The sequence below is a fragment of the Etheostoma spectabile genome, unplaced genomic scaffold (genome assembly GCF_008692095.1).
Source record: "Etheostoma spectabile isolate EspeVRDwgs_2016 unplaced genomic scaffold, UIUC_Espe_1.0 scaffold00018346, whole genome shotgun sequence".
Classification (NCBI taxonomy): Eukaryota; Metazoa; Chordata; class Actinopteri; order Perciformes; family Percidae; genus Etheostoma; species Etheostoma spectabile.
Genome location: NW_022604218.1, coordinates 14,834 through 29,341, shown reverse-complemented (window position 1 = coordinate 29,341; position 14,508 = coordinate 14,834). Strand labels below are relative to the sequence as shown.

The following is a 14,508-nucleotide window of genomic DNA, read 5'->3' as shown; positions in this document are numbered from 1 at the left end:
GCTCGGTTACACCTATTGTCATTTCTAGCATTGGGGACCACAGGCAGGCGGGGGAACTCATATTAATGTTAAAAAACCTCATAGTAAAATGTTCATGCCATGGACCTTTAACTTGGCAATTTGAAGATGTCACCTTTTGCTCTGGGAACTTGTGACGGACTATTTTCATAATTTCTTTACATTAATTGAAAAAAAATAATACAATACAGTGATTGATTATAACAATAATAAATAGTTGCAGCCCTAAAATGTTAAATCTGGAAAGAACAGAAACAAAGTAGCTTGGTAACCTGTATTTTCTCTACAGTACTTACTTTAAAACCTGGGCAACTGTGTTCGGTCCATACCACTGGCCTATAGGCTTTCCCTCTCCAACTCCCATTTGGGCTACAGAATTAGGAACAAAAAAGAAACAATGTGATGCAAACTCTTTCAGGGCGGCCTGAGGGAGAAGCCTTGATTAAATGGAAAGGTCTGCCACTCACTACGTACCAATTTGATGGATGGAATAATAGCTGTCTTTTTTGTCAATGAAAGCGTTTGAGAATACTGATGTACTCTTCTCTTTGTTTCTGGCCTCTGCCCATCTCCAGTTGAGAACAACAAGGCAGTCATCAAGTATGTTTCAAACAAGCTCTGTTTGGTACAGTCTACTCATGGAGAAGAGCTGTTAGTGCCACACAGTAATACAACTGGGTTCCGACTCCATAATTCTTTAACTATCTACAATCAAGCAAGATATTTTTTCTTTGTTTGTGCATTTCAAATTAAAAAAAGTTGACTTACCCCTGCCTACATGCCTACACACCAAGGCCTCGCCTAGGATCATCTGGCCGCCCACCGTAACATGCATCCCCATCCTGTATCTGAGTAGGTCCTGTCCCGCCTGTAACACATGAATCATGCATGGGATCCCTTATTGTAATTAGATGTTAAAAACCAAGATTTCTCAAATCTCCAAACTCATCAAATGTAGTTAGGAGCTCAACTAACAACACATCACTTCACTTACCAATTGGTGGGAAGTTTTTTCTGTATGTGAACCACAGTCGTGATGTGACATCTGATAAAATCTCATCTCTCTCTACACGAAGAACAAAAATCACCATATTATAATTCAGCCTCAGAGAAAAGTGTGCGTGCTATGATTCAATATACTTCAATACTTTTTCTCACTGTCTCACATACAGTACAACGTTATATTACACAGTCCTACCTGTGAGTGCATTGTATTCTTTCCCCAAGATCCACCACAGCTCTGAGGTCTCAGGAAATCTTCAAACTCTCCAAAGCGAAGGGTGTGTATGTCAAGGTTGCTGGAAAAGAGGCAAGAGCAACTGTAAGTGTTTGGAATTACAGGAGAGAAACGGCTAGTGGTCATGTTGTTGACCACTAACCAGCTATTTAAAGTAGGCTTTTTCAGAGGGTAAAGGTGTGGTTCCATTAGTTACTTAAGAAGAATTCTAGTCACTTTTAGAAGGATGTTCTATATACATCCATCTTTCAAAAATCTATCTAGGATTTTTAATCTTTGGTTCAGTAGATATATATATATGCTAGGGAGGGACGTAAAGGAAGAATCTCTCTGTGGGATAAATATATATATAGTATTAAGTTTAGTTTCAGGTCTCTACCAAATGTATTTCATAGTAAAATAGAGACTTTACAATCTTGACACATTTAAGAAAAAGTTAAATTGTATGTAAGGGACTGCAGCAATAAAGTATTGGTAAAGCTAAAAAACTATTTCTACATTTCCATAATGCAATTGGACAGGGTTATTTTCTTGCACCCTGACCCTCCCTGCTATCTGGCACAGGCCAGGAACCCAGACGACATAACTTTATGGCATCATTAGGATTATTTTATCAGACTTAAAAAGCTCCGCCAGGGCCACAGATGACATGTACAATGGGTTTTCACAAGATGAGAGGGATACTCTTCCAACTGCAAACTGAACTTAATGTGTGGAAATCACCCTTAATATCAGAGGAAACATAAATGACAACATGCATGACAAACTGACAACATCAAACAACTATCCCATTTACCAATAAATGAAAAGCTTTATGCCTTTTGTAATTAGATGGTAATAATAGTAGGCTACATAATAGGTGGTGGATGCTTTTAATACAGTGTGATGGCAAAAAGCAATCACAGTAACAGTCTGCAGACTTTTCACTGCAGTTGGAAATACAGGGCTCAATGCCAGAATTGGGCAAAACAGTAATGGACACCAGTAAAGGGACACTTGCTCTTAAAAATAAATAAATCGATTTTGGCTTTTTGTTTGTTAGTATGCAATGATAATGGATTTACCCTACTGGTGCAAACTAAAAAACAATAAAAGGTGGCTAAAATTTCCGAAGACACCAACGTTTTCCACATAACCAACAACAGACAGGAAAGTTGACTAACGTTAGTTAGCTTGGGCAGAAAGCTGAGCTGAGATTTACAGCCTCATCGATAAAGAATGAAGGAATGCATTTGCAGTCGAAGGAAATGCAATAAGTCTGCTCGCATTCTCTGAATACTATTAAGTTACTACACTACGTAAGTGTTCCTGCATATCATATAACTTAACCTCTCTCATAGCTATAGCATTCCGGTGCTAACAGTAGCCGAAGAACTGATGTGATGGTGACAGTGCATCGACTGGGATGTTCATCTTGGGCGTAACATAACGTTAGCATAAACAGTCAAACCGAGAACGGACGGAACGCAAATTATTAAGAGTGAAACTTTACAACAATGCATGACATTAACACAGATGACATCTGGGGTCGTCCAGTAAGTTATACAGCTGTGCAGAGAGCTGTCAAAGCGGGGATCCCCTACATTTAGCAATAGCAGCGGGCTAACGTTAGTTAGCAGTTAGCTTTAGTCATCATTTTAGCAGGCTAACGTCACCGAGGCGACGAACGTTACAAAGGTCTGTGTTGGCTTGGCAGTTGGAGTTGGTAATCCTGTAAGGGTAGAGAAGTACATTTTCCCAGGTATGACGTTGTTGTGAGTATCTTATGGCAGAACTAGCTTGCTAAGGGAAGGAAAGATATGTTATTTTACTATAAATTCTCGCTTAACGTACCTGCATCCATCCCGATGGTCTTCACCCTATCTTTTTGTTGTTCTCTGTATTCCAACCCAGTGGACCAATAGGAAGAGAGTCCTGCTGTGGAATTCGGGAGAGAGGCGGGACATTTTTTAAGAGAACCAATAATATCTGGGAGAGGGGACGTTGCCCTAACCAATCAGTAGTAGCTGACGTTTCCGTGTTGTTGAAAAACAGTTTATGGTGCGTTCAGGTTACAGATTTAAAGAGGCTTGATTGATATCCATGCTGCTCCCCTATGACCATGAGGCAGACGACCTCATGGTCAGACTCTTCTTCTTCTTCTTCTTCTCTTCTTCTTCTTCTTCTTCTTCTTTTCTTCTTCTTTTCTTCTTCTTTCTTCTTCTTCTCTATATTACGGCAAAACTAAAAGGTCTCATTGAAGATAGCTAATAAAAACCTTTGGGAGGAAGAATCACTGCATTTGAGTGATGCCAGAACAAGTTCGATGACTTCTATTTACAAAACCTCCTGAGAAGGAAATGGATAGAGGAAAATGAGCAAAAAAAAATAACTCTTCAGCAGACACTTAGACATTTCTCAAAACCAAAAAACACCACAACAAAATGTCATTTATACAGTGGCTTGCATAAGTTTACACACCCATGCTAAAGTTGATTAAAAAGAGGAATAAAAAACATATTTTGTAAATTGTTATTAATGCATAATTTAAAAAAAATTGTAAAATCCAACCTTTAAGGACACCAATTTTCTTTGTGAATAAATAATGTATTGTAAACAAATAAATGTTCTCCTTAAAATACAGGGGGCATAAGTAGCCTATATACACCCCTATGTTAAATTCCTGTAGAGGCAGGCACTTTGTATTTTTAAAGGCCAGTTTCATGATCCAGGATACTATGCATCCTAATAAAGTTCCCTTGGCCTTTGGAATTGAAATAACCCCACATCATCACATACCCTTCAGCATACATAGAGATAGGTATGGTGTTATTTAAGTTAACTTAATAGCTCGTTTAATTTGCATTGAGAGATTCTTATGGAAAGTTCCCCATGCCTATCTCTATGTATGGTGATGGGTATGTGATGATGTGGGGGGCTATTTTAATTCCAAGGGCCAAGGAACTTATCAGGATGCATAGTATCCTGGATCCATGAAATAACTGGCCTTTAAAAATAAAATCTGCCTGCCTCTATGGGAATTTAACATAGGGGTGTGTATACTTATGCCCCCTGTATTTTAAGGAAGAACATTTAGTTATGTACAATACATTTTCATTTACAAAGAAAATTGGTGTCCTTAAAAGGTTGGATTTTTCTCTCTCTATTTTTTTTAATTAAGGCATTGATATCAATTTCCAAAAAATGTTTTTTTATCCTCTTGTAGCATTTAATCAACTTTAGCATGGGTGTTGTAAAGCCACTGTATCCATTAAAAGAAAGATTGGGGGGGCACAGTAATGACTAAAATTTCAGACCAGTTTAAAAGATGAAAGGGAACAAGGGCGGTTTGAGATCCAGTTTTAAACACCTGGCACTTGCTGCTGCAGGTCAAAATTGTTTATTGGCATTTCATCACGCCATTGGGGTGGTAGTAGCTCAGTCCATGGGGATTGGGTTGGGAAACGGAGGGTTGCTGGTTCAAATCCCCGTACGGACCAAAGTATGGTGGTGGACTGGTAGCTGGAGAGGTACCAGTTCACCTCCTGGGCACTGCCAAGGTGCTCTTGAGCAAGGCACCGAACCCGCCAACAACCGCTCGGGGCGCCTTCCATGGGCAGCCCCCCACTCTGACATCTCTCCATTAGTGCATGTGTAGGTCCTGAGCATGTGTGTGTAATTCAAGCCTGTGTGTAATGTGTGTAATAACAACAGAGTGAAAAGTGTGTTTCCCCTGTGGGATTAATAAAGTATAATAAAATAAAAAATAAAAATGTACAGTCCCCTGGTTAGATCTGTTAACCTGTCCGGTAATACTGATTCTACCACTAGGTGGTAATAAATAGCCAGTAATGTTTCTGCCGTCTCATAGTCTTTGAAGTCTGTAATAATCATCATTACTGACATGGAGGTAAACACAAACCCACACATAAGCAAATCACTTATACTAGAATTAAATCAGTAGGTTTGCATTCAAAAGTGATTATCAAATTAAAGTTTGGGAGGTTTAAAAAAACAACAACACATAAAACAAGTCAGACCATAAATGTATTGGACAGAAAACTTAACAATAAATAAACCAACATTTTCATTTGGTGCCAGGGCCTTTTTTTTTGAATCCATTCAAATTTGACAGTAAAGCCAGTCAATAATTGTTCATAGTATATGGTATTTCAGTTACGGTAACATTTTCAATGGTGAGAATAAAGGTATAGTTCCATCTCCCTTTGGCTAAGACTGAGGCCAGTTAAATGGAAAAAAAGAATATTCATCTACTCCCCCAAAAAATAAAAACACTTGGCAGATAGCCAAAAAGGTTCCTTTTCTGTCATAGATATTTGAAAAAGACTAATCCCCTGTCATGATTTGAGTCTACAAACAGCTATGAGAGAAAACTGTAACTTTTTAGGTTTGCTGTGTGGTTGAACATAGCGTGGACACTTCACACACCAAGTGCTTGGTTAAATTCTCAATCTAAAGACAGCTGCAAAGCCAAACCTGTTCATTACCAATTTATTAACATTTACCACTGCTGACTTTATTGTAATTGTTGTAAGACCATTTATTATTGGTAATATTTACATTTATTTCTCATACTTCTAGTGCTGCATGCCATATAAAAGTAAATCTTTTCATGGATAAAACTCTACTTACAGAATGAAATGTTATCAAAGGGCTCTAACTCAGAGATAACATATTGTAACTTGCATCACTTCAATTACAGTAATTGCTTACAGCGACCAATGAAGAGAATAAAACATTGCATTAATGTATAGGGCTGTCTGAAATGCATGTAATCTTACATATTGAATTCAAATCAAACTCTATTCATCCAATTAATCAGGGACTTTACAAAATAATTGGGGTAGGAAAGAGGGCCGAATCTTATATTGACTTTAAAAAGACGTACATCTTTGTTTCTTCTTCTTCTTTGATTTGATTAGGAAAATCAAAAGTGCCCCATTTAAAACATACCAGGATGTAAATAGCATATAATAGAACCCTAGTTAAATGTTTCAATTCACTTCGCCAATTAGTAGAACAAGTGGAAATGTGTGATTTTGAACTTCAATTGTATTACAGGATAATACATTTTGATGGGACCATCTCTTCAGCAAAAATGTTTTTGTACAGTCCTTAAATATAGGAAAACATGTTGTATTTGCAGTTATCTAGCATGCATATACCCAACCAGGTGACAAGTGGAGATTTTCTTCAAACCCAAGACCTCAGGAATGGCCTCAGGATCCCAAAGTAATATGTTTAATTTACAGTAGTTACTATTTCCTACAATAGGGCCAGCTAAATCACTGCCCAACAGGCAGCAACATGTGTAGTTCTTCTGTTTGTGAAAAAAACATGAGGTTATTTCATATATTTACATCAAATGTGTGCCATGACATAACTATTGACAATAAATAGACAAACCTAGCATATGAAGCAGAAGAAGAATGGAAAGTCTGTGAAGGGATAGGTGTTCATTCATTAATGTTCAGTGCAAATAAGTGTAAACATAATCCAAAGCAGGGATGCCTTAGTGGTGGTGGTCGTGGTGGGGTACAGTGCTGAACAGTCTGCTACAATCCAGTGTGTGGCTTTGTCTTTCACTTGTCCCTCAGGAGGTATAACACGGTGGCCTTCAGATAGTGTCCAAAGGCACAGACAGCAGACACCAGCCAGTGAGAGCGAAAGCTGGGATCAGTGTTCACCACACATTTTGTTACATCCACCTGTAACAGCACAGAAGACACAGAGCTCACCAGATCAATTCAGACTGTGGAATGGAATGAAACAAGACAAAAAAAAAGTCCCACTTGAAGCAAAACACACAACAAAAAGCCCTTATAAAATCCCACATGTGTTCTTGATTTGTAAATATTCTCTGAATCTGTATTGACAAGATGTGCAACTTGCCCACAAATATGTTATTTCAAAGCCAAACCAACTCTGTAATCCCAGCAATGTTTACTTCAACAATCTATTTAGACAACTAGAACACTTTCATAGACAATGAGATTTCACAGAGAGCACAGTTAAGTGTCCGTCCTGACACTAAACACTTCTGCCTCTTCAGATCCTTCATATCACAGAATGTTATTCAGCTTTCCAACACGCTGTAGAAATATTACAGTTTGAGTTTAGACTGCGACATGTCCCTCATTTGTGCTGATGAGGTCAGTATACAATGCATTGCTATTCATTTGGTCACACTCCACTTCTCTTCAAAACAACCATACTTGGGTGCCATGTCTCTGAGTGCGTGGGCACATTTGTTCACTTTGTTATGCTCTTTCCAGCAGAGCAGAACCCAGGCAGAGGCACGTTGCCAGCCCTTGTTACTTCTTGTGCTCTTAATTGTTTCTGCAGGATTTTGTCAGACAGACCTTCCCCATTAACAGGATCTACAGAAGACACATCCAACATTCTGCCTGAAGCTGTGGAATGGATTTGTTGGTAAATTGTCAACGCACAGTGTATTAATCCTTATACAACCAACTGGAATCATTCACAACGAGGTGAACGCTCGCGAGTAACTAACATGGGGATCTTTCCCATCTTACCATTCATCCCACCCCAATATCATAAATGATATACAAAATATGACGGCATTTAAATATAATCAGTATTGTATTTGTACCTTGTTCCACATTTATTTTTAAACATTCAGGAATTTATTTTTGTTGTAGCTATTGTAGCTAAGGTATCAGTATATATTAAAGGGACCTGCGTCTGTATGTCATATCCAGCTAATCTTTAGATAACAGGGAGGACTGGCGCAAAATTCATTGGAGCCAAAACAATCAGCCGATTAATTGATTTGTCAATTGACAGAAAAATACTTTTCTTTTAAAAGATATTTTCCTGTCTTTGTGCTTAGTAGGATAGTGTTAGCATGGAGGGAGAATGGAAAATCAGGGGAGAGAGAGAGAGGGGACGATATACAGCAAAGATAACAAGTCTTCCAAACCATGCGACCATTTAGGTCATTTAGACCAGGACCAGTAGGGCCAGGTTTAAACACGTCATTAATTTTGTGAAACGGTCACAGTTTGCTTGGATTTAGGCAACAAAACTCCTCAGTTAAGTTTAGAAAAAAAGATCACAGTTCAGGTTAAAATCAGTGCGTTTGTTATGTTATTCATCTGCTTGCGTATGTACATGACATAATTATGTAGATGATGTAATTACACATGTGACACAGAATGTGATGTTCCGTTTGTTAAGTAAACCTTTGTCTCTGGAAAGTTATAATGTTTCACTGTCTTAACTATGCTTTTTGAACTAATTGATTATAAGAAAATATTTAGTAGATTGCAGCCTCTAATATTCATAACACACCCACCGACCCATCCAGAAAATTTAAAGTTTTAAGAAAAAAAAAATCTGTGGCACTACTACTTTATTAATGTCTTTTTTATTTTTTTATTACTGTTTATTGTTCCCCAGTGGGGACATTAAAATGTACACTCTGTTTTTGTTAGAATCATACACACAGGCCTGAAATACACACACATGTTCAGAACCTATTCATGCACAAATGGAGAGATGTCAGAGTGCCAGTGCTGGACCAGTGCCCTAAGCGGGGGGGGGGGGGGGGGGGTAGGGGGTGCCTTGCTCAAGAGCACCTGGCAGTACCCAAGAGGTGAACTACCAATCCACACTCTGTACTTAGGCCTGTACTGGGACTTGAACCAGCGACCCTCCAGTTTCTCATCACCTAACTTAGAACAGACATGTGGTAGGTTTAGTGATTTTACAGTGATTTAATTTTGCATTTCGCAAACGGGACAAAATTCATCACCTTCAGTTTGCCACTGTGAAACTAGAGACCTTAGAGTTAATTAATCCGCAACGCTCACACAAACAAGTGATCAGGTTTAAAAAAACAATAAAGTTTCTTTACCCAGCCCCTCTCCTTTTTAACCAGGAGGTCAGGCTCTTGCGGACAAACTCCCCCATGCAGTCGACAATGGTATGGACCATAGCTGGATGACCGTGGCGAACACAGTCCACTGCCAAGGCTCCTGCCACGGCATACAAAGAAACCACCTTTCCCAAGTCACACCTGAAAGGAGACACACAAGTCATGTATTGCTGCTATCTGATGTATGAACACACTGCCAAATTTTGCCAACAATGATTATTTGATGATTTGAGGGTTCTTGGAAATAGGTAATCAAAGTGGAACGACTTTGCTCTTTTTGAGGAGTTTTAGTGCAGTAAACATCTGTCAGCAGCTGTCCTCAAAGATGGATGAACAAACTCTAAAACCTCAGCAGAAGCCAGGCCTTGGGCCGACATGCCTGTCTGTCCCACAGAGAAGAAAACCCAAACAGCAGGAAGGCAGTACGCCTCGCCAGATTAGTGAGCAGATCATTTTCCCAACTTAGTTCACGTGTTGAGCAAAGCTTTCTTCCACCACACATTTACAGTCAAAGCTTCAGACCATTTTAGCAGTGTTTACATGTCAGATACAAACTGAGCCTCCACTCCATCCATCTTCTGCAACTGTCATCTGACTCATTCCTAGGATCTCACAAACGGAGGTTTTTGTTCTCTAACTGTGAAATCTGGAATTTGCAGAATGATATATTCTACATTGTGCACACTTACAACAGAAATGTTAGATCTGAGAAGTCTGGCTACATCCAGCTGTAACAAATCTGGATCCTACACAACATTTCCCATAATGCAACTGTGTTTTTTGGTAACAATCTCCCTGGCTGTTAAATGCCTGTGTCTTTTAAATGCCACACCCTGAGTTTGTAACACAAATTTGCCCTTAAAATAATTGAATTCTCTGGGCACCCTGGTAGCTCACCTGGTACTTTCCTGTCTTAAGCTGACCTATCAAATAAAGGTCATAAAGGCCAAACAATTCTCAAAGACCAAGCGGTGATAACCCGGATGACATCATCGGGGGTATTTCTCATACTTTATAAATAAGGAAAACCCTATAAGGAAACCCTTTTGAGGAAAAACATGTTTTAGTCATTGACTCAATATTAAGACTGAAAAAAATGTAAGTGGTCTTTACCAACTCCTGAAGGAAATATCTGCTCAGTGCTCCACTATCTTTGCTAGCCAGTCGCTGACTTTGTCTGTCTGCTGTTTGGCACTGGAAAGGAAGTTTACTGCAGGTTTATCAGAGCTGTTTTCAAGCTGCCTGTGCTTTGAAACTGCATGGGGGAATGTGACCACAACAGTAAAGTTGATGGCTATAAAACCAAAACAATAAGCTAAAAGACACTAACAGCTTTGTATAGATAGGAGGCACCGAGAGTCGAGAGAGAATTCTCTGTGGGTTGCACATTACAATTGGTGATTAATATCAAATATATTGATTAGAGCAGATTGAAATAATAGCACGGGATTTGGTGTATGTCATGGTAGTTCATCTGTGCCTTGTGACAAGCAGCATGACGTTTGTGAAGCTCATGCACATTAGACCCGTCTGTGGTCCTAATCGACTGCAGTCCATGACTTCCTCTTCACACAGTGACAGGTCTTGGCTGTCAGTTTTACGCCATGTCCAAATTTACACTGTAATTATTGAGGGCTACATTTTCAAACTGTAAATTGAAACTAAAACCTAAATGCAATTAATTTCTCCCCTGTACATCTCAGAGCATTCATAGATTAAGACAGATGTTCTTTAAATTAGTTTGAAGTAGTCACTGATATTTCTTAGTAAGTCTGCACATACCAAGGACCACACTAACCTGATTTTCTTCAGTGTGCAGTCGACTCCTAATTAGTTTTGCAGCAGATTGCTTTGTTACAGTCCCTAAGGTATAAACCAGCTGAGGCTCATGACTGAACTCCCTGGGTGGGGTCTAAACTGTCCGTAACAATCACTTGCTCTGGCAACCTAATATGGACTGAATGTTTTCCCTACAGTTTCTTGCCTGTAAGGAGGTAATGACTGCAACATAATCTCTCTGACCAACTACAGCCTTATCCATTTACCCTGCAAAAGAGGTGTTTACATGAAAAAGTAGGCTGGAATTTGTTTATTTTTGATGGGGGTAATTATAAATTGCTGAAAGGCATTAATTGTAGCAGTAACATAAGTTCTCCAAAACCTTTGAATATCTTTATTTGTCTCAAGCTCGGAAGTTCCCCCTTCCCAATGACAACCATATGAAGAACTTCCCTAAAAGGACAAACGCTCTGTAATCTTTCTTTGTTTTTAAATTTGTCTATCTGATAACAAAGAACTCAAGTCAGTTCCCATGATGCAGGTCTGTCTGACTGGCTTGATTTTGATGTGGACATACCTGTGGAGAAAATGTCTGCCGCCACAGCCAGGAAAGCATCGGACACGATACTCTCTGACGCCACTGTGATGTTGAGCTGTCGCGCTACGTTACGGTAAACGTTGGGTCGAAGGTACTCCAACTCATCACCTGGCCACAACATAAGAAACAAAACTCAATCAAAAACATCTCTGTTGACTGTTTGTATTGTCTCTGACTTGAAATTTTGGCCACACACACCGTTAAAGCGAAACTATGTAACTTTTGAAAGAAGCAATAACCCATTCTTCTTCTTACAAGTGAATAGTTGACTTCATTAGCAGTAAAATTCAGCCTTGCTTGAATCAATAACCTCAATGGTTTAGCCTTCCTTGGTCTGGTAGCTTATGATGGGTAAATATTCCTGGATAAAAGACAAACTGAGTCAGCATGCTGACTTTATTACTCTTTTCCACTCGTGCTACTTTAACAATAGCTTAGCATGTTACCTAAAAGCTTAACAGTAGTTTAGCATTTATCCCAAAACAGTCATTCATAGCTGCAATGGTCACTGTAAAGCAAAAGCTACATGTCTCCCTTTTATTTTAAAAGTGAATTCTGTCCACAACCTCTAAGACTGCTACGTCTCTAATGACTCTAGGTGGAATATGTTGCTGGAGCCAGTTAGGTTAGCTTGATATAAAGACTGGATGCAGGGGGAAACTAGCATGGCTCTGTCCAAATGGTACAAGTAACTTCCTGGAGTTGGCACTGGTTGCCTGGCAACTGGTCCTATCCAAGACATAGTTCGGCACACAATTGTCTTTACACTGAACGGATTAAACAAGATATAACTTGTTAATTAGTGAGCTCTAAAGGTGCTAATAGGTGGATTTTGTTACTTCTGGACAGAGCCACCCTAGCTGTTTTCTCATGTTTCCTGCTCTTATGCTGAGCTAACAGGCTGCAGCCATACATGTACTGTACAGACATGAGAGTGGTAGCCTACCGATCTATTTATCTAACTTAAAAAAAATAAAATTAATGATCTGTAGATGCTTATTGAATGATTTCAAATCCAGTTGATTTTAAAGGAAACTAAGTCAAAAGAAGGCTAATTGATGCAATTAGCTCAAACAACTCGGTTTTTTACCAACGTTATTAATACTCATTTGGGACACTCTGCATGAAAGCAGTCCAAAACATTGCCCGGTTTTTGTATATATTTATATAGACTAACAGATTTGTAACAGTCTCTGTTAAATCTGAGTTTCCAGTTAATTACAAAACTGAACTGGAGGTGGGGTGATAACCACAAATGGTAAGTGAAACCTCAGACAGGAGGAGCCATATCTTTAGTCTAGATCAGTTTTCATACTGGGCAAGCATCCAAACGCTACCTAGCCTGAATGAAACTGTGTCTCTCGTTTGTCTGAGGATTCCCAGGAATCACTTCAAGGCGTTCCAGTAAAAATAAAAGGCAGGTCTAATCCCACAATCTGAATGACGTCAAACAGGATGACAGTCACCTTACTAAAGTCACATGCATCGCCCTTGCCACCCCAGACCTGAAACTTCTGTATACGTTCAATGCATTCATTTTGATGTGATATTTTAAATTATTTTAAAACTGTTGTATTCCTACAGTTTTTCCAAATTAGCTTCCAAAAGCTTTTGTTTTATGCTTTATAACTGTTCTTTTCTCCATAAGTATTGTTAAAACTATCTATGTGGCCTGTTCATGTGTTTTGTTTTTATTTTCCTTGGTCTAAAAGTAGTCAGATTTAAGCAGACGGAGTCTACAAATATTGCTGTCGGTCTAAGCCCACTGTGTGTAACTGTAAATTATCAAATGTAAACTACAGTTCAGGTCTCCAAATTTCCTGGAAAAATCCCTATGACATGACATCTGTGTCCTCCATGGTATAAACATTGAACTCACATGTGAGGATAACCATGAGTTTCTATATAAATGACATTCCCTAATATATATCATAAAGTTCCAGTGTTTGGGAGACCATCACCAAAACGTACCCAGCCACAGCAGAACCGATGAGATGTCTCCCAGTGCGCCACCTGATGCAGCCAGTCCATGTTCAGGTTTAGACCAGCCTATCCCGGCACGGTTCAGCCTGGAATGAATGTAGTCCCTGCACAGTGCTTTGGCCTGGGACACCAGCTCCTTGTCGGTGTGCGAGCGTTCAAACACTTCAGAAGCAAACACAGAAGAGCGGCGCAACATCTCCATGGCAGACTGCGCTGCGCACCTCCCCGCCTGCACCGCCTCTCACTGCGGCCACTTCTCCCCGACACTTGTCCCCTCCGTTCCTTTCTAGTAGGCAGGGAGGCTCGAGGAGATTATCCTGCATGAAAAAACATGCGGATTAGTTTGATGACATCTTTTGATAGTCTGATTAAAGCTGTCCGACGCAAACCCAATCACTGACGCTGCAGGTTAGTCTTACCAGACTGGAGAGCAGAAGCATTTAGGACACTATAGGACACTACTAGACCAGTAAAGTTAGGCTGTGTATGAATCCATAAAGTTACGGTTAGTGTTAGTGGTTAGTTTTATCGCTTGTAGTGAAGTTAAGGAGGAACATTAAATTAGGCTACACTTACCCGATAATTAATCTATAGGCTAATACTTCCTTACTTAAATCCCATCCTGCATCCTACTGAGCAGAAAAGTGGGTTTGATCACTGACTTATATAAACTGAAGATTTGCTGTCACTCAAGCCGTAAAAAAAAAAGCTCCTCCAGTTTACAGTCTGACAGGCTTTCCTTCTAAGGGCACTTATTGTGAAGTCCAAAGGCGGAGATAAGCAGACCAACATAGGCCCCGCCCCTATCCCAACACTCTCTCTCTCTCTCTCTCTCTCTCTCTCTCTCTCTCTCTCTCTCTCTCTCTCTCTCTCTCTCTCTCTCTCTCTCTCTCTCTCTCTCTTTCTAAACACACATACACACACAGAGAAAGAGAGGGGACTGGATCTATTATGGAATGCCAGCATCAAAATTACCAAATCTCAGCTGTA

General features: G+C 39.6%; 2 protein-coding genes across 2 annotated transcripts; both read right to left on the bottom strand.

The window, feature by feature from the left end:
• Positions 1 to 283: 283 nt before the first annotated feature.
• On the bottom strand, positions 284 to 1,296 carry LOC116680209 (cysteine protease ATG4B-like). Its single transcript, XM_032509432.1, has 5 exons — positions 1,217 to 1,296; positions 1,013 to 1,084; positions 787 to 886; positions 493 to 594; positions 284 to 387 (listed from the first exon to the last, which is right to left on the bottom strand). Exons 1-5 carry the CDS (start codon positions 1,226 to 1,228, stop codon positions 311 to 313), a joined length of 363 nt encoding a protein of 120 aa, XP_032365323.1. The 5' UTR covers positions 1,229 to 1,296; the 3' UTR covers positions 284 to 310.
• Positions 1,297 to 6,639: 5,343 nt separating this feature from the next.
• LOC116680208 (bcl-2-related ovarian killer protein homolog A) lies at positions 6,640 to 14,300 on the bottom strand. The gene is made up of 5 exons (XM_032509431.1): positions 14,095 to 14,300; positions 13,507 to 13,835; positions 11,511 to 11,643; positions 9,138 to 9,299; positions 6,640 to 7,003 (listed from the first exon to the last, which is right to left on the bottom strand). Exons 2-5 carry the CDS (start codon positions 13,718 to 13,720, stop codon positions 6,838 to 6,840), a joined length of 675 nt encoding a protein of 224 aa, XP_032365322.1. The 5' UTR covers positions 13,721 to 13,835; positions 14,095 to 14,300; the 3' UTR covers positions 6,640 to 6,837.
• Between the last annotated feature and the right edge of the window lie 208 nt (positions 14,301 to 14,508).

Coding starts and splice junctions, on each gene's coding strand:
- LOC116680209 (XM_032509432.1), bottom strand. Junction 887..1,012: donor AAAAAACTTCCCACCAATTG/GTAAGTGAAGTG, acceptor CATGTGTTACAG/GCGGGACAGGACCTACTCAG. Junction 595..786: donor GTGTAGGCATGTAGGCAGGG/GTAAGTCAACTT, acceptor TTGTTGTTCTCA/ACTGGAGATGGGCAGAGGCC.
- LOC116680208 (XM_032509431.1), bottom strand. CDS start 13,720: ATGGAGATGTTGCGCCGCTCTTCTGTGTTTGCTTCTGAAGTGTTTGAA. Junction 9,300..11,510: donor GACATTTTCTCCACAGGTAT/GTCCACATCAAA, acceptor GTCTCCTTTCAG/GTGTGACTTGGGAAAGGTGG. Junction 7,004..9,137: donor TTAAAAAGGAGAGGGGCTGG/GTAAAGAAACTT, acceptor TTCCACAGTCTG/AATTGATCTGGTGAGCTCTG.